Source organism: Poeciliopsis prolifica, unplaced genomic scaffold (assembly GCF_027474105.1).
Source record: "Poeciliopsis prolifica strain line A6 unplaced genomic scaffold, Auburn_PproV2 SCAFFOLD008, whole genome shotgun sequence".
Lineage (NCBI taxonomy): Eukaryota > Metazoa > Chordata > Actinopteri > Cyprinodontiformes > Poeciliidae > Poeciliopsis > Poeciliopsis prolifica.
The window spans coordinates 7254668-7274932 of NW_026562383.1; the positions used below are offsets into that span (position 1 = coordinate 7254668).

Consider the following 20265-nt stretch of genomic DNA (forward strand, 5'->3'; position numbering starts at 1 on the left):
CATGCCTACGGCACTGTGAAACATGCTGGTGGCAGTATTGTGCACTGGGGATGCTTCTTTTTGACAGGGACAAGAAGTTGGTCAGATTTTATGGTAAGATTGACGGAGCTAAATTCAAGCAGAAAACCTGTTGGAGCCTGCAAGACTTGAGACTTGATGGTGGAGGCTCAACTTCCAGTAAGACATCCACATAAACATAGTATATATGTTTTATGGTGCAGATCCAGTCAAAGAATAGAGCTAAATCCCTCTGAAAATCTGTTGTGAGTCTTTAAAATTGATGTTCAAAGGTGTTCTCTTTTCAATCTCACTGAGTATTAGCTATCCGACAAATGAGAAATTGTATAAATTTCAATTTTTGATGGAATAAGATGGCACAAATTGTGGTTATGGTGTATAAAAAGGTGAAGAAGTTTTTGGTGGGACTGTATAAAAAAGTAATAGACCAAACAGTGATGAGCAGATCTCTGTGGATGGTCAATGCCCTCTTGGCTAAATGCACTATTTTGCTTCCCGAGTACATCAGTCATGTCCCACAGCATAGGGAACCAAAAGAATAAGTGGCCGACCTGGCATTTACCTTTGTCTTTGAGAGCAAAGCAAATCAGCAGCTCCCCAACAAAGCGCTGGCACTTGGTTTGAGAGATATAGAGAACTGAGCTCCCTGGAGAGCGGCAGAAAAATACCAGCTCAGCCCCCCAGGGCTTTAAGCTTCCTTGGGAGTTTGTTAAGAAAGGCTGCATCGACAATCTTACACTCGTGTAAAGCCTTACCGTCAGCTATGAGGTGCTCCGGCACATGTAAGATTACTCGGACCGAGAGGCTGCAGGCGAGGTGAGAGGAGTAAACCAGGCCGATCACGCAGCTGATGACACTGATTAGAGTCAGGGTGGTCTTATTGATAGGACTCCGTGGGGAACCTGCTGTTGGGAACAGATGGAATAGAAAGAGAGGAAGGAGATGGGAACAACAAACGAAACGTATATGAGAAGCGGTCACTTGTATTTTTCTGGCAACCTTTTGGTAACATAAACAGAAATGCAAACAGTCACACACAAATACACACACTACTCACATGAGTTACTTTACAAACCGGCCTCTACCCACCCCGCAAAAATGGGCTTAGCTCCCATAAAAAGGACCTTTGGATCAAAAAAAAGCATCACGCCTTTGGGAGCTTTAGACTGGGTATGGCTCAGTGGTATAGACCTAAGGTTTACCTTTGAAGGGTTTTTAACATCCATGCTGGGATGTGTGAGGAAAATAGAAACACACAAAAATAATGTATAAAAAAAAAAACTGCTTAGAGGTTGCTTTGCAACCGACCCTCTTTCCTGTGCTCCTCTTTTTTGTCAGAGCAAAATGCTTCCCTTATCTCCTTTTCTCCAGAGTGCAACACAGAAAAGTGATAAACGTGACCGCAAACCCACAGGAGGTATGCATTCATCCACACGCGCACACACACTTACACACATGCACACAAGAAAAGACACATAATGACCTTGAATATAGGTACTCAAACTTTGTCCAAAGCAGTTACTTTTACACCAACGCCAAAAATTTAAGATTAAATTGTCACTTTTAAATTACTTCGGCAGAGCTTGTTCTATCAGATGCTACCCGAGGCTAGGCTTTAAACAAAGGCCAAATGGAACGCTGACCTTTTGTATTTTGCTCCAAACCAGTTGATGTAATCAAGTAACTTATCCAGAAATGGGATGCAGGGATCATCTCACTTTGCTGAATCTTTTTTTGTTCTTTTATCTTCCGGCATTCTGCCCAAAGATTATTCTTCAGTTTTTGAAATGTAAAAAAAAAAAAAATTAAAAAAATACATAAATAAATAAAATTAGTCTTCATATAAATGTTGCTATTTTCAAAAAATGTTTTATATCGTACACGTGAGCAGGAAATGACAAGAAATAATTTCATCATGCCTCACAAATCCGACTTTCCTCTGGATGTAAACAACACAGTTGGGGCATCATTGCTTCCACCTTGTTCTAATTAAAGATGTTGGCTACACTTCTGGAGACTACACTGTGTACGTGACACCTGTGCACATGACGGGAGGATAATTGGCTTGGAGGCTCTGTAAAGGCTTGTAACGCCTTTTGACAGCAGCTATTATTTTGAGGGGATTGTTTTGTTTTGTTTTTTCTTCCTCCATCTCCCTTCCACAACCTATTACTGTACATCAAAGCCGAAAGGACGAGGCATGCTGACAGATAAAGCGTGCTCCACCACATCACGTTGACAGCGTTTGCACAGGGTCCTCCTTAGAAATAATATTCGTCCGTAATATTATTTCAAAATAGAGTGCTCTTTATATTGCAAGATGCAACAAATATTACATTTTTCCCCACCAATGGGAACCTCTGATCTCATGATCTTGTTTGATTTCCATCAACAAGATCGAATGCAGATGCAGTGAGATCAATTTTACATGCTCACAAGCACTCTACACATTACTGTGTATGTATACACAATCCCTGTACGAGTCGAATTTATGTGTAAACACCAATTTAGAACCATCCACTGGCTACATGTACAGAGTTTACTTGTCATGCGTCGTGGCGGTGGCAATACCATCAGTGGGATAAATTGTCTGTAGGTGTATGAGTCCTCCTTACCCCCAGAGCCCCACGCGCTGTTGGCGTTACCATTTCTCATACCTCGACTCCGTCGCCGACTGCGGTTTGGGTCAGTGTAAAAGGCCAGCTGAGGCTCGCTGTCTGCCTCCGTCCCAGAGTCCCCGTCTGGGTTCAAGAAAGTTGAACCCGCTGTTGGATTCAAACAAAAATACACCTCCAATGAAAAGGAAAAAAGAAAAAAGACGACTGGTGGGGGCTCGGTCCGCAAGATACCCTTTCAGTGACTGAAATGTAAGGGGATGGCAGTCAAAAGCAAAAAAAATATTTTTGTGTTGGAATAATGTGCAGCTCTGTGAGTTGTTAAAAGAAAGAAAAGTGATTGAGTGGAGCTTCATATTATGTCATTTAAACCGAGCCAACAATAATTTCAGTATAATGGCATTTACGGTTATCGCATGAAAAGTTAGATAAAGGATCATAATTAAAAGCAGATGGTTCTTGCACTGCAGTAGTCATTTTGGTATCTGATCAATCATTTTTTTTTATAAAGCTGTGATTTTTACGTAAGACAAATCCAATATAACCAAACATTGTGTTGTTTACGGACATTAGGATCCTAAAGATATACAAGGGAAAGCTTGAAAGAGAAGTTTAAACATATTGACACACACTGGTTGAAAAAAATAGATAGATAACCTTCTTCCTCAGTGTCTCACTTTAACTTAGAGTAAATTGTTCCTTTAAGTCACCAAAATTATTAAAACAATTTCCACTTCTCACAAGCAAAATATAGAGAATTTCTGAGAATACCAGGACATGCTCTTATGTCACAAAATAAATTATGCCCAACCATCAGAATTTTTTCAGTCAAGATAAATGATGTTTAAAGGTAGCATCTTTTCGATTGCTTCAAAGCCAGTGTAAAATAGGTCATATATTATGCTCAAAACAAGTCCGTACAACTGATGTGTTAATAACCAATACAAGTTCTGAGAAAACCCTGGACTTACTGAAAATTTGAACAAGAACACCTCACAGATCCCCCCCCCATCTCCCCTCCTGCCCCTTGCTGCACTACAGCTCTCCATCCACAGTGAAGCCTGCTGAAAACTCAGTAAGTTATTAGTTTTCCTGTAATGTTGTATTGCTTCTCTGCCATTAGCACACCTGTCATCTTCAGCTGGAATGACTGTGCACTGTGCAGGGGGAAGCGCATACACAAGCATGAATGACAATGCTATCGTATTCCCCCTCGCAGACTGTCATTTGCAGTGTATTTCTGCAAATGACAGTAGGCATACTAGGAACAGCCAGACGAGCTTGATTTTTTTCCACAGATGATCTGTTCCATATTCTACTGTCCTGACAGTGACAGTTTTGTTAAATATGTTAAACATCTTTTTAAATAAAACAGTTAGCTGCTGCAGCTTTAATTGAAAAACTTAAATAAAACAGAATTACAAGTAATATGAGTAACTCTGAGTCCTAGATTGTCTTGTGTATGTGAATAAGACAAGTTCTTGTTATGCTCTACACTTATCTAAAACTTAAGCCTCAAAGATACTTTGTTGATTTCATTTTCAATTCTACCATTTGCCACAGCATTTTAAAACTGTACATCTTTCAATCTAAAACTCGGCTACATCTGAAAAAGCATTTGAGACAACAATATTTGACAGAATTAAGATTGTTAAACTGAAGTTTAAAATCTTGCCTGCTAATGTAAATGTTCAGTGTTTTTATTTAGAATTAAAGTAGACAGAAGAAAAAAAGCTTTTTTCAAGGAAGTTGCATGAGGTGAAAATGAGATCTGGGGAACTTATCTATTTTTTGAGTTAGATTGTGTTGAGTAAAAGTAGAAAAAGTACTAAATTTAAAATTTGAAACATTATACTTCAATTAGTTTTTTGTAATTGTATGCCATATGATTAATGATGGTCATAATTTCCAACACTCAATTTTAGAGAAATAATTCCTGTATACTCAAAATGAAATACTTATTCTGCTGTAAAATGAAAATGAATTTCTATATTTGTCAAAGTTTACAACTGTAATTATGTATATATGTTGGTTTAAAAAAAACAAGCTAAAAGAAAGATAAGCAACATTTAGGGCTCTAGTACTGTCCTTCCCTCAAACACCAATCTTTCCTTTAAGTCATCAAAATTGTTAAACTAATTTCCACTTTTCACAAGCAGAATATAGAGAATTTATGAGAATACCAGGACATGCTCAAGTTGCACATAAGACAAAAATGCTTAGATTTGGATAACTAGCTTTCAAGCAATTGAGCTAAATATGTTCATCAGCAATAAATGGTGAAAAGCTATGTGTCACCTAACACTGCATGAGACTTAACATGAAGATATTTATGTAAATATAGAATTAGTCAGCTTTATACACAGCACTGATTATGTTAATGCATTACTTTGAGTGTGTTTTAATTGAAGCATTAGCTATATTTACTGGGCAGGTCTCCAAAGTTGTTTATAAGTGCTTTTGGTTTGTACGTTAAGAGGGAAATCCAGTAAAGCTCCATATATGTTAGTGCTTTGGTGGGATTTAAGTGATTTGCAACTAAAATAATTCTGTTTCTGTGTGACATGAGCTTAAAAATCCTGACCAAGACACAGCGTTTGATTAGACGAACACAAAGTCTGCGAAACAATTGGGGGAGGAAATAGTTTGCAGCAATGTCAGTGTGGTAAACTTTGAACAGCTTTTTCCTGACAGCAGCTTCATCAGCTTTTCAAGTTGTTACTTTTAGAACAATATGCTCTGAAGATATGAATGTGCTGCATAAATATTATTGGCAGCCATGACTATCTACCAGCACAGATGCTAGCGTAGCTTCACTTCACAAGCGGAAAGCCTTTTGTGGTGACACCATTGTTTCAGCAGCATTTCTCTCGACCGATTTAATAAACAAGCATTCATCATAGCACACTTTCAGTTCAGATACTGTTTTTGCTAGAAGGAAACGGCGTCCTCTGCATTTTTTTCAATTTATTGTCGAACCCTGCAGTAAGAATGAAATCTGCCTTTTTAAAATAATGGAGGATAAAAAACATTAGGATGAATTTACTGAACTTAGAGAAAACTATAACTACAAGGAAAATGGGGAGATTATTGAAGTACGGAAAGTTATTGAATATAAACAATAACATGCAGACAGAAAAACATCTTGTTTGTTGTAGAAACACAACATTCCACTGCATTTAAACTGCTATTCTAGTGGCTCCAATAAAACTACTGTCCAATTACAAATGATCTTTATTATTACTATGATCATTTTTAATCAAGTGCTTTTACCTAAAAGTACACTTGTCTGTCTGTTCATACTAAAATTCACAGAAATCAATTTAAAAGACTTTTTTTTAAACACATTATATTAATTTAATGTGTGTAACAATGATAGCACGTGGATAAACATCAAATAATTTAGATTTTTATGTTTTTCAGTGACAACATATATAATAATGTTGCAAAAATATTATACTCAGGAGAAAAGAATGAGCTATTCCATTTTCATCATTGTGTCAAGACCCAGAACAGGCTAAATTACTGCATGTGAAACCCCTATATTTGACAGGCCTTGCATTTATTTATAATTATGAAATACTAATGAGGGACTCACAGCCTGGGCACACTTCTCTCACCTACTCCATCACCTACTCATATTCCCCCACTTGACAGTTTAGGTACTTGAGATTTTGAGAAGCGACTCTTGAGTCCATTAAAAGTGTTGACATATGGAGCAAAAACAAGCGCCGAAGCATCTAAGACAAAACGAAAAAGCTTTAGTGCTTAACACACCTATCACACAAACAGAAAATGCCCACTGAGAACGACAATACGTCTGTGTGCATATTTTATAAGAAAGATGAAAACTGTCGAGTGGAAACCCCAGCAACAGAGACTCAAAACTGCGTGAAGCAGATCTAATTTCCTGCTTAGACAACCTCATTCCTGTGCAGCTGGCTTTGGAGACATCTAATTTGCATCTGGAAGCACTGAAATTTCTGAAAGGGAAAAAGTGTGTGTCAGTGTGTTTGCGTGTGCATGCCAAGCACCATAGATGACAAAACCTTGAACTTTCCAAACATTAAGATGATACTGTATCGCTGATACAGCAATTATAATTAATGAAAACAGTTTTTTTCCCACTTCATTGCATTCTATTTGTGCATGGTGCTCTCACAACGTGAAAATTTGCTAAATGTAACCGAATGAATCAAAAGCAAATGTTTTTTTTATTTGCGGATAGAGCTTGCTCGTCAGTCAACTGAATGGTTCAAAGCCACCAGCACAGATAAAGAGCTTCTTGAAGCTCTCACAGACACAGCTAAAGAAAAAGATATAAACGTGTCACAAAAAACATACAAAGAATCTCTGGGATGTTTTTTAAGCAGGTGGTTGGCTGCAAAGACATCATTTTCAAAATCATGCGGATTGTGGTAAGAATGTCTCTTAACTTTTCATAAAATGACTAAATATTTTTTCCCACAATTTGTTTCTCATTAGTATTCGCTGGACAGTGTTCAGGTAATCATCAGTTTAATTACACATATTTGATTTGACTGTACGTATACACATTTGTTGCTCCAACAAACCACATGTGATCATGGCCTCAGTTAGTTATTGGTAACTAATTTTGTGCTGAATAAGCGTATTTCGTTGAACTTTATAAGTGTTGAGGTCAAATGCATCTTAACAATAAGCACAACAATAAGCTATGTTTGATGACATGCAAAAAAAATGCATGTGCTTTAGACAATAGTTATCACCACATTAATATAGATAAAATGCTCAATAAATGGTGTATTGAGAAACATGAGGCAGCTGGTCACTTAGGATTAGTAGCTCTTATCTATTCACTATCTCTTGCAAAAGCACCTAAAGTCCTTGGACACAAAAACTACACAATTAAATGTATTTTACTGGTATTTTATGTGGTAGACCAACACAGAACATTAAATAACTGAAATGTCAAGATAATACATAGTTTTCGAATTACATTTCAAATACAACTTGAATAGAGTGGTGTGCATAGACTCTGCCTCCTTGTGAACAACCTTTTTTCTGCATATACAACAGCAAGTCTTTTGTTGAAGTGTTGCATACACAATAACTAAATGTTTGACTTTTATTTACAAAGTAGCTCAAGGTAACTCAGTCCTTTTAAGAGGGGTGGAAGACTATTAACATTGATTTTTAAAATTCACTTTTGATCTCAACCCCAACATTGCAGCTCTGGCTGTGTGCTCAGGTTCATGTCCTGCTGGAAGGCGAACCTTCATTGTAGCTCCGAGCTCTTTGCAGCCTCTAACAGGTTTTCTTGAAATGCATTTACCCAAACCTAAAGAAAAGCATCCACATAGTCAGAGTCAAGTCAACTTCTGAATGCAACCATTTCTTTTAAATAAAAATTTCTTCTCTTTTTATAGGTGTATCACAGTGAAGGGGCCCTTTTCCACTTCACATTATCAACAACTTTGTGTTGATCCGTCTCATAAAAATACATTAGAGTGCATTTTTTGCTTTTGATTTGACACAATTTGACAGTTTTAGGAACATGAATGTTTTTCTGGTGCACCTTAACTCAAGCGATCTCCCAGCAAGTTAGCTTGTTAAGTTTGTGGCATCATCCAGATTTTGCTACCACCACATGTGTGCATTACTTAGACTGATTAGAAACCCATATTTTCATGTGAAGTTCTGTACACTTGAAAATGAGATTTGTAATTTAACATTTGTACAAATATAGTGTACTTACTTGTTACACATTAGATCTTGGGCTTGGAATAAATTTCTTTGTCAGAGCTGGACATTGAGAGTAATTAATAAAAGGCATGACACCAGCAAGAAGGAGTTTCAAAGTCTATAAATCCAATATTGTCAAGAGGCACAAACTTAAACAGATATATTTTCAAAAAGTTATGAAATATTAAGCTTGGCTTATTTCTGAAAAAAAGATGAAAAGATCTTGTATTTCTTGGTTGTGTTCAGAAAAGGACTAATCTGCTGACATTTTGTTGATAGATCGCCTTGACCTAAATGTTTCTTTGTTCAATACGTTCCAAATGCCAGCTTAAACCCTATCTCTGAGAATTTGTTTCTCTTTTTAACACCAAGTTGTACAGACTGGCAAAGCAAACACAAGTCACAAGTGTTGTTCACAGTTAATTCCAACCACACTGAAAGATTTCTGGGCATTGCTCGCTTAATTTTTCAACAAGGCCATTTGGAGGAGCTAGCAGCACCCACTGTGGGTTTCTGTTTTGTATTTTTCAAGCATTCACTCTTTATTCTCAGTATTTATTATTGATTAAGAAGTATTACGTGAAATGTGTTTTAGTGAAAATTGTATCTTCTGAATCTGGTGATGCTCTGTGCTAAACTGGACCTAAATAAATACATTACAAAAAAAAAAAATAAATAAAAAATATAAAGGTTTCTAATTCCAAAAATAGTCATGCTGTTGTCAGACATGATGCATAAAACATTATTTGAAGTGCCAGTGAAATAAACAGAATGGAGCGGTTTGCAATAAACTGCACCTCTCGCTGCCTTACAATTACAGCAGTTTCAATAACTCCATCTAAAGATGCTTTGACCTTTTTCATTTGCTTATAAATGAGGTTTAGATTTATTTGGACTAAGAGAAAGTCACTAGAACGACGAATAAAGTTAGGCTACCTAGAAATCTATAACTTGAAGTTGTTGCTGGCTTACATCACTTATCCCTCAAATGTAGCCGTTGTCTTTAATGTGTGTTCCCCTGGCGATCGACAAAGTATTGGCCTGGAAAGCATGAAGTGAGCATGAGTAGGGATGGAATGTTACAACAAAATAATATTAATGGAAAACAATGCTAGTACAACACAATTGGCAATAAAATTACAATAACAATTTCACATTCACGCTTCATTCATGCAGGATTTGCTTAGCACTTCAATGTTTTGAGAACAATCATCACTTTAATGGCATGACTGTCACAATCAAATCATCATAATTTCAACATTTTTCAAAATGATCTCAAGGTTATTACTCATCAACTCTTTGAGTACTATAAAGTTATAACATTTCAATCCATTTGGACATAAATATTTTATATAACAATCACCTGTGATCCTTGATAACCCACCTTCAATGACATTTGAAATATGGCTTACCTGCTGGAACTGCTTAAAATGATTTGGAAATTACTGAACACTTCAATAAATAAGTATGAATTCAGCATTTGACATGTATATTTTAGAGTAGAAACTGATATTTAATGACTATGATCCCTTGCTTTAAGTCATTATTAGAGCTCCCATTAAGTGCATGAACTATTTCACATTTTGTAGGATTTTTAATAGAAACTTACTGGAACCACATTTGGTAGAAAAAGTGATGTTCAATTTCTACTACAGGACACAGAATATAACATTAGTTTGGTTCATTTGTTTGTTTCTTGAAAAAAGAGACAGTTTAAAAATGTAAATGAATTGATTAAAAAGTTCTGTTTGCCATGTTGAATTTTGGCCCAGTTAAGCTGGAAATCTATAGTTAAATTTGAACATCACAATGAAGGTCAGAATTATTACCCCATGTTTATTTTGACATATTTACACTTTTATTTCTAGTCAGTATTTTCTAGTACATGTTTAATGTCCTTGCCACTCTACTAAATCCTAGAGATACATTGTCTTGTTTTGATTTATGAAACTTAGTCTATATTAAGGTAAAGATATGTAAATAAATTGTTCTGATAACAAAAAGGTCCATGACAGCATCCATGTGAACTGGACAAGTCTAGCAAAATGAGAAGACTTCACTAAGAATTACCATTTTACATTTTAAGTAAAATGCATTGGTACTCTAAAACACAAAAGTTTAAAATATATCAGAAAGACTGCAGACTGCATCAGATGCACCAAGAGAAGTTTTAGAAAGAAAGTAACATGAAGTGTAATTTGTTAGAAAACAAATCAATGAACTTTTCAGTAAAACTTTTTCCAATCCTAGTTTGACCACTAAAGTTGTTTTTATGAATCTGTAGCCTTTACTGGAATATGTACTTCGTTCAAAACGAAACACAGAACTTCTAAGTATTCAGATCTTTACTTGACATCATCAGTCTGCAAACTTTTTCTGGTCTTGTTTATAGAAAACACTGGCGTGACTCACCTCTGGTGTTGCTGGAGAGACGTTTACGTTGGCTGGTAGATGTGTTGTGTGGTAACAGGGTGTTTTGCTGGTGATTGCTGTCCAATGGGCTCGTGGCAATGATGTTGTCCTTGTACTTATTCATCAGGGCCAACTTGGTGTTGTCATTCACTGCAAACAAGTGGAAGGTAATTACAAACACTTACATATGGTGGTTTTGACATTTTTCAATGCCAGTTGTAGGGAGAGGAAAGAAAAAAAAAAGTCAGTAATGATACGAAAAAAGCGTCCGGCTGTTTATTGAGTGAAAAGTCAACGTGTTTAAATTGAAGTGTGAGAAAAGCTGGCATGAAATTAAAACTAATTAAAAAAACTGTTGAAGCATATGTAAGACTCGGAGGAGGAAATTATACATTTCTGTGAATATTCAGACAAAGGCTTGAGCAAAAAGACTAAGGTGATTTTGTAGAATTATATAGCAATAATTGCATGTTTAAATGACTGTTTCATTCCAACTGAGAAAATCCTTTGCTTACACACTCAATAATTCTTCATTAAACGTTATTTATGATACACAAGATCTATATATGTTACCAAAGGAGATGCAAATGTTTTTGTGCTTATGATGAAAAATGAAACGGATAAAAATACTGCCGCCAGCTGCGTAACAATAAGCCTCAGACAAAAATAATGAAGAATAATTGCTGGTGACAAACACCACTAAATATATTCATATCATTTTTCTTTACTTGTTCACGAAGGCATAAAATGGTAACTATTCTAATGCCAAAGGTCATGGCCATTTTCCAGATAGGTCTGTGTGTTTGTTTATTCAATAGGAATTCAAATGTCATTTTCTCAGTGACCTCTACAGTTTTCATATCTATCAACATTCTGCACTTTGCCGGCGGCTGGTACTGTCTCTTTCTCCAGTTTCACGCGTTACCCATCTGAAATGCATAATGCAAAGGATTACTTCCATCAGCTGCAGGGCTGGAATATTTGGATCTTAGAGGAACAGTGTGTGTGAGCACTTTCACCATAACTGATCACTTAATGAGTCCAGCCAGTAAATTTGAAGCCTATTTCAATTCACAGCATATACCTGCCGTGGAATGGCTTATCGGAGTTGGGTTGATGGAGAAAAATAAACGCTCCGAAATGGATACAGCTTGCAAAGAGGTTTCCTGAATATTTCCAGTTTAAAAGGATTGTTTATGAGGAAAACAAAACAAGTATTTTCACAACTCAAAGCCAAATGATGAGCTTCGTGGAAGACAGAAACTGCACACTTTTACACGACTGATATTTAACCAATTACTGTTAAACAAAATAAACCTTTTTGTTAAAGAAGAAATCTGATCAAATAAATTATTAAAAGTGTAAGATAGTTATTCTGATTAAATGGGACATTTTTCTGAATTAAAAGACACGTTACCCAAATTAAAGGGAATGTTTGTGGCATCAGATTTGCTTATTTTTCTGTTAGTAATATTCCAACAAATACACATTTGCACGAAAAAGACAATTTTTTTATGCTTGGGCATCAATGCTGTAATAACATTAGTAACTGCATCACTATTTCTTTTAAATAATTGAATTGTTCTTGTTGTGTCCATTCACCAAAAAAAAATCCTTGCCTGCACTGCATCCCTTAGCCAAAAAGCAAAAATAAAACACATGGGGTTGGAATTTTCAGAGCTAAAAATTGACATGTCAGTGGACTCACTTACTCATGAAGAAAACTAACCTTGCAGTTGGAGGCATCATCATAGTACCATCAAACCAAACTAAAATCCCCAGCAGGAATGACAATGTGTTGAGGGGTTAGGGAAGCTATATTATTTCACAAGGGACTTATTTGTGAAGGGGCAAAAAGTTCTCAATTGTGGAGGAATATTGTTTAAACAATTTAAACAGTTTATTGCTATCAAGCTTTCTTTGGGAAGCTACGGTTGAGCTAACAGTCTCACGAAAAGAAACTAAAAGTTACAAGGAGACGATTGAACACTGCTGACATCTAGAGACATCAAGGCATCAAATGAAGCATGACTATGTTTGAGAAGTTACTGTTAAGCTTTAAGAGAAAAAATGAAGGTACAAAGATCTCTATTGTAAGCATTGTTCACTAAACGTTCATTCTGCCTAGTTTTTTTTTCTCTTCTGCTTAGTAGTTGAATATTTTGTGCTCTGATCAGTTGTTGGCAGTCACACTCTGCGGTTGGTTTATTGGTCACAGGGATGGGAATTGGTCCCTAAATCATTGGTTTTCGGTTGGTCTTTCAGATCCCAGCTGTCAGACTAATTACTATTTTCACACTGAGGAGCCAAACTGCACCATAAGCGTTGTTTTGGAGTTGGAGTGGTTAAAAGTCACTTCTACTGTTGTATTATGTGGGAGGATAGCTGTAAGGCTTGTTTTCATCCCGCTTCTCTGAAAATGGGTTTAGTTGAGTCATGGTTCATCACTTCGGTATAGGGTCAAACAATAATACAGAGATCAGGAATCTAATTTTAGATTTCACAATTTACAGCAAATATAGAGAAAATATACAGTAAAATGATTTTGAAGTCAAATCACTGAGTCCTAGATCTTATCTGGGTGAAAAAACACTTAAAATATTTACTTTTCTTTTTGAAAAGAAAATGCTACTTTGTTTCCCCATATAACTTCTTTACTGCTCTAAATAATCAAAACAATAAAACCAGGATAAATAAAACAAAACTAAAGCACTCTTCAAAGCTAAGTGGGACCCGGTAAAGGGATAATTTACTGTGTGTGTTTGTCCCCGTTAGTGAAAGTATCACTTCTGAAAATTGCAGAAGAAAAGAAAAGCAATCGGGACCATCAATGTCAACACAAAGACTGTGGAAGGCAACTTTTAAAGGCTTAACAAAAAGCTTATTGTCCTGATAGTACAGTACAATGTATTTTGGGGAGTTTTTTTTTTTTTTTTAGAAACAGCCAAAATACAGCATTGTTCTCTGTTTTTTGTCTTCAGTTTCAGATTTGCTGGCTTAGTGTATGACCATCTGCTAGAGTAAAATTGTGCTTTTTTTCCTTACCTTTTATGATAAACTTGTACAAAAAAAGTCACATTTTTGGAAAAATACTTCCATTTGATTTATTTAATCAAAATGGAAGTCTTTTGTCAAATTCCTTAGATAAAAAAGGTTTGAATATTTCAGAAAATTACAGGAAAACACTTTGAAGAACATCGAGATGTTTGTTTTACATCTGATTTATGTTACAAAATGTTTCAGAAGAACTAAAACTTTTTCCTATGCTTATCCCATCTGTTCTGTCTTTTCTGCTCTGGTTGTTTCTGCAGTCTACTAACCCGGTGTGAGGTCCATATTATTCTTGTCATTGCAGCCCTGAAGGGAGTCCAAGGTACGGGTGACTTGACTGGCAAATTCCTCCCCGCCGTTCATGCACTCTCGTTGTAAGTGGTGACGCAGGTCTGTAATGTCGTACTCGTACCTGCAGATGAGACTGAATTCAGTTACCGCTGTAATATATTGACCTAACTTTAGATTTCCAAAGTGACGTGACTCTGGAACCTTTTCTTATCAGCCTTATATTCTAAGATAAGTCCCTCCTAGTTATTTCTGAACCTGCTCAGCATGTACCCGTCCAAAATTGGTGTCTCCCGGATGCTGAGGGTGCCACCAGAGTTTGGCCCCTGACCCCTGGAGTTCCTTAGACTTTCCCGTGCTTGGCCTCCCATCAGCACTGATGGGATGTAGTGTATCTCATTAGCTGCCTCAGCGCTGGCACTCTTTTGTGGCTGAGGGATGCGGCGTCTCTTACACCAGCGCCTGCGGGTGTACAGGATCAGGACGAGGCACAGGACGGACAGCAGAAGGGCGATCATCCCACCCTGATGGGAGGAAGGGGGAGAGTTTGGAGCAGAGACAGAAAACCAGAGGAGGGGAGAAGAAAACAGTTGGAACATAGTCAGAAAATTCAGCCAAGGAAAAAAATAGATCAAAGTCAAACTCAGAGAACTGAAGGCAGGGTTTACTAAAAGATTCAGCTACAATTTAATGAATAAAGCATAAATGTTTTCCAAGATCATAGTTCAGATTTTTATTATTCTACTTTTAAACACAGACACTACAGAACATAACTTTTGAAATGATTTTTTTTTCCAAAACAGGAACAAGTGAAAGGTATGAGCAGCCAAAAATGTCTTGACCAATGACATCAACAACAAACCAGCACCTGCAACAGTGTCACAAGTTGGGAAAGGGTACATCATCATAATCATGCTCATGTTTGTCCGCTTGACACCAGGGGTAGATTCATGAACAAATGACTCAAAGTTATGTTTCTACAACAGTAACAATGTGCAATATCAAACTAAGTTGTTTTTAATTAGCTTTTTTTTTTCTAACACCAACAAAAATAATACGATCAAAACTAATTCTAATTTCGAAAAAAAGGAAAGACACATTAAAACAAATGTCCACTACAGTTCCTCAGACACTTTCAGGATGCAGAAAATAATTATTTCAACAATCCTACAATCAATTGACTTCAATCCTTGTAAAAATGTTTCACAAGCTGAATTATCCAAGAATCATACCGTCCAGACATTCCAACTGAAAAGCAAGAGAAGTTAAAAGTTAAGAGGAGAGAGAGAATTTTTAATTGTTGGCCTCTTTTATCTCAGTTGAAGCTCTCCTTTACAAAGGTATTATAGATAGACAGAATGTAATTTCTATAAAGAAAGCAAAATACAAAAGGGAAAACAAAGATGACATAATAGAAAATAACCAACTGGAGACTTGACTTAATTATTCTACTGTCTATGGCTTATCCTTGCAGGATCATGGGTATGTATATTCCAGGGGTCATTGTGTGAGAGAGGGGAGTACATGCAATCCATCATATAGCAACGCAGAGACAAGTATAAGTGTGCATGTATTTTTTGTTTGTTTTGTTTTTGTCCTAAGGGTTTTTTAGAAAGACCATTTTAACCTAGCCATCATAATTTTGGACCATAATTTTGGGATTTGGGAGATGAGTGCGAAAAAAATTAAATAAAGAGGAAAAAGATGCATTTTACCAAGACGCAGACAAAAATGAAGCTGCCATACCCAGAAAGAATTTACAAAGGCACAGAGAGAATCTGCAAAACTCCTGCAGGAAGACCAGAGGCTGGGATTTGAATCCTAGGCCTTATTTTTACAAAGCAACAGTGCTGCCAACTGTGGAAATTTGAACATCATCTGCAATGGTATATATTATCTCATTCCTTATATGTAGTGTAGAGAGGACTGATAGCAAATGATTGGATCAGGTCACAGGAACACTTCCATTTGAATTTTTTTCTCTCTGACTTAATGGCTTGTGAGACACTCCACGGGGTAAGGGGATATGGTGACATCTACACCCACAGAGGGCTGAGAGATGGTACAAGATGGACAGATGAAGGGCGATGAGCTTGCCCCGAGGACAGGCTAGTAGAGAGGACAGAAACTGAATCAGACAGAAACTGAGGAGGGAGTGAGGCAGCGGCAGGGAAGAGTAAAAGAGAGCTCTGAAATGGCGAGTCTAGAGTCAAAAAAATCCTGTCAAGAAGCAGGATATGGATCAAAGTCAAGACAGGTCAAAAGCACCGCCTTTGGAAACACAGGCGAATGCAAGAGCAATTGTCAGGTTGATAATGTCTCTGTTGAATATAGAAATTCTGTTTCTAATGCCATTATTTGCATGTTGAAGGTTATTTAAATGATGATGTGGAGTAGAAACATGAAGCATGGGACTAAAGGTATGTCTTAAGGGCATAACATTACCTGTTCAGAATGTGCAGTTTACCTCTTATGCATGCCCAGTTTGATGCTAGCAGCAGGGCTACTAAATGAATAAAAATGAGATACATTGTGCAATTTGGAAAATGTCAAACAGAGTTATGAAAATGTCAAGGTGACAGTATGGAGAATCAGCAGCAGCAATTTGCCACTGGAGAATGATGTATTTTTAAAGAAGGAAATGAATCCCTTACAGCAGAAATGCAGAAATTATCGAGCAAACAAACCACATGAGTTCTCTCTTTGGCTAAATGCTAAAACTTCTGACTTTTAGGCTGGGCTGCTGTAATGTCTTAATTTGTGCATAACATTCTCTGAAAAGCCCCCCACTGATCCTACACGCAGTGCAGGCTCTGGAGAAACACTAGAAGGAAGCACATTTCTCTGACTTGCTTTTTTTTTTTTTTTTTTTGCTTGTTTTATTTACTTTCTTTTTTTTGTTGCAAGTTACATAAGACACAGAAAGTGAAACTTGGTTCAACTATCTCTTATCGACTATTTCTTCATAAACATGCGTCCGAGTTGCTGTCACCGACTGCAAAAAGAAATGAATTAACATGTATAAGAAAATTATCTAATACCACTTTTTCATCATTTCAGAAAGCAACAGAAAAATTAAGCAAACCATTACAAGCCTGATTAAAAAAAAAGAGTAATAGCTTGATCAGAAAATGATAACCAGGATTAAGTGAAACTAATTTACTGGGAATTAAATAAAAAAGTTACCAAATCAGATAATTAAAAGGAGTATTATGTGAAATCAACTTTTTTTTTTTAGCTTTGTATCATGTTATGTTGGTAACTCATCAAAATCATACCTGAAGTGTGGTTTTGCTTCTTTTATGCATGTTTGGGATTTCTTGAATAAACCCATGGCAAACATTTGGGGGAGGGGGAGGCCAAAGGCGCTGCAACAACTGAAGTAACAGTTACTTGATTGGCACTATGTGTCTGGAAAATACATACTGCCCCTTTAAAAGAAAATTATGGATGGATGGATCATGCAAACTTGGGTTTTAATCAGTAATTTCCATAAAAGATCCTTTTGCCCAAACATATTAAATGCTAAGCTTGAATAAATATGAATTTCCATTACTTATATTCATTTAAAATTGCAAAAGAAGAGGCCTATTTGCATGTGTTGTTTGCTTAATCTGCCCTGTCAAGGACATTAACAAATGACTATGATATGGGCCACTTATGCAGTAAATCTGCATACAGACTGGTCAGAAAGGAGACTCGAGTCATTTGGTTTGCAATAATTAAATGTTCAGCTCTGTGCAAGTCACCGATAATGACCCCTATCGACATTCACAGAAAACAATTACGACACTCCAACTAAGATTGCTCTATGGAAAAAAAAAACATAGCACACAAAGGAAACTGCATTTTTCTCTCTGAAAAGACTTAATTTTGAGAATATGTAAAGCTACGCAATGCAAAGTTATTTCCAACGGATCAGTTTAATTAAAGTAAATAGAAATCTTTTCTTTGCATTAATCAATATGTATATTAATCAAAAGCTGCATTAGAATGCTTCATTGAAAAGAGGTATAGTTCATGTAGAAAAGTGCATTTGAAAAACACACATTAGCCTCCATCAATTAAGTCTTCATTACTGATTTGCATTCAATGAATAAAATACTGTATGTGAAATATTCCCAGAATAACTCATTTGGCTTGTAAGCTGCTGCACGGAAAAACACATTAAGAAGTGAGAATCATCCATTCGTGTCACATGTTTAAAGTAGGTGGGTTGTTTTTAAAAGTATATGTAGTTTTGTGTGTGTATGCTGGGATCAAGGGTATAGATTTGACAGAATTCAAAATAGTGTATATGATTTTAGCTTTGCTATCCCATCTCATTTAATTTTCCCTCTATATTTAGGGATCATTTGACCAGCTGGGTATGTTATCATTAATCTCTGAGTGTCCCCAAGAGGTCAAATAATGATATGCTAGAATCTGAAACTTGCCAGCAATTGAAGGCACACTAAACATTTATCTTTCAGCATACTGTTGCATGAGATCAATTTCTATAAATGTTATTTAAACTTTTTATTATTGAGTCATATAGCAAAGCTTGGATGAATGTCACAGGCTCAAAAAGTCAGTGGTGATCAAATTCCTTATACTAATGCATTGGACAAGTGGAGAACTATTAACAAAATGTAGCATATCGTTATAGAACATTGATCTGCAGGGCAAATGTGAAATAGTTTGATCATGATTATGGCATTTCTGGGATATTTCAAGTAATCAATTGCTCTTTTCGTCCAACCAAAAAAAACTAATAAGTAACTCATAAAATACACTGTCAGTTTCAAAGGTTGCTTATAGGATGAGAGAAAGTTGGTGCTGACCAGAATATTTACGGGTAAAAAAAGCTACAAATTTCAAAGCTACATGCTCAAAGTTTCAAGGGATACAAGTTTAATAACCACCTTGAATCAACACAAAAAAAAAAAAAAAAATCTGATGTAGAGAAAGTAATGTGGACCTTAGTTATTAACTTGACAGTCCATTGTAACGTGTAAACCTGGATTACTGACGTATAATACCAAACCCATGCAAACATCATAATCCAAATATTGTTCTATTTAGATGAGGTCAGAAATCTGAATGTCACATTTGTTAATATAATGCCTGAAACAAAATACAAAGCATAATGGACGGCTAAGCAGCAAAGCACATTTGTGTGTTTGTGTCAAAGTAATACCAGAAGCGAAGGCTGTAAGCCTTAAGACTTTGTCCCAAAACAGCTTTTTACCTTTATAGCAACCATTAAAAGATCTTTTTGCAACGCACTTGGCGTCTTTCACAACATTTTGGACATTGCTGATGTTATTTAGATAACATCAGCATGCTATCTAAATAAATAGTGTGAGACAAGATTTGTTCAAACTAAAGCAAAAATTTGTCCTTGCAGTATAATTAATCAATAACGTTTAAGCAGCCGGCACAAAACCGACACCTGCTATAGGTTTTACAATTGATTGAGAACACACCAGAATTTGATCATGTACTCAAGGCGTTTGCAAAAAGCACAATAAAAACACAAATTTAATTTATAGAATGAAATATATTTGAAGTAACTGAAGAATAAAATAACTTTGCTATGGATTAAAATAATAACAGACATTGTGTAGTTTGCTTTAAAAGTACATGAAATCAAAACTTTTGTGTTACAAATTAAACATTGCTTTCAGTAAACGATTTTAGTTGTTTCCAACTTATCCAACAGTATGAAATGATACCAAATGTACAGATACAATCCTAAAAGGTGCCCTCTGTGACAGAAAAAAGAAGTGGAGTAACAGATGGTAAGCCCCCCACAAAGTCCTGATCTAAACATCAAGGAGTCACAAAGGGATTAGATGAAGAGAACAACCCCAGCCAACTCTACACAGCATGATTGATTCCAGTTTATTTGAAGGAAATCACCAAATGACCATTGGGGATATTTTAATGTATTTAATTTGACAGCATACAATTTAAAACATATACAGTCTATTCTCTAAACACATCATTATGGAAGTCCACGCCTGTGTTGTGACATCTTCAAGTGTCTGGACTAATTGAAACTGATACATAAAAAAATGAAAAATAATCCATTTCACAGAGTCATGAGTGTGAAGGGATTCCAAATTAGAACCTGAAGATGATGGGGGTCTTTATTATTTGGCAACATCTGGCA

General features: G+C 36.1%; 1 protein-coding gene across 4 annotated transcripts in view; it reads right to left on the reverse strand.

Annotated features, from left to right (window-relative positions):
• astn1 (astrotactin 1) overlaps positions 1-20265 on the reverse strand; it is a 333499-nt gene that overhangs the window by 240822 nt on the left and 72412 nt on the right. The window contains exons 3-7 of one of the 4 annotated variants that reach the window (XM_055032914.1): positions 14382-14632; positions 14090-14232; positions 10770-10919; positions 2676-2783; positions 774-923 (exon numbers count right to left, since the gene is read on the reverse strand). In XM_055032914.1, coding sequence (XP_054888889.1) covers positions 774-923; positions 2676-2783; positions 10770-10919; positions 14090-14232; positions 14382-14632 — 802 coding nt within the window. Of the gene's footprint in view, positions 1-773; positions 924-2633; positions 2784-10769; positions 10920-14089; positions 14233-14381; positions 14633-20265 lie in introns of all 4 variants that reach the window. The other 3 variants (XM_055032913.1, XM_055032916.1, XM_055032915.1) reach the window with 3 other exon arrangements.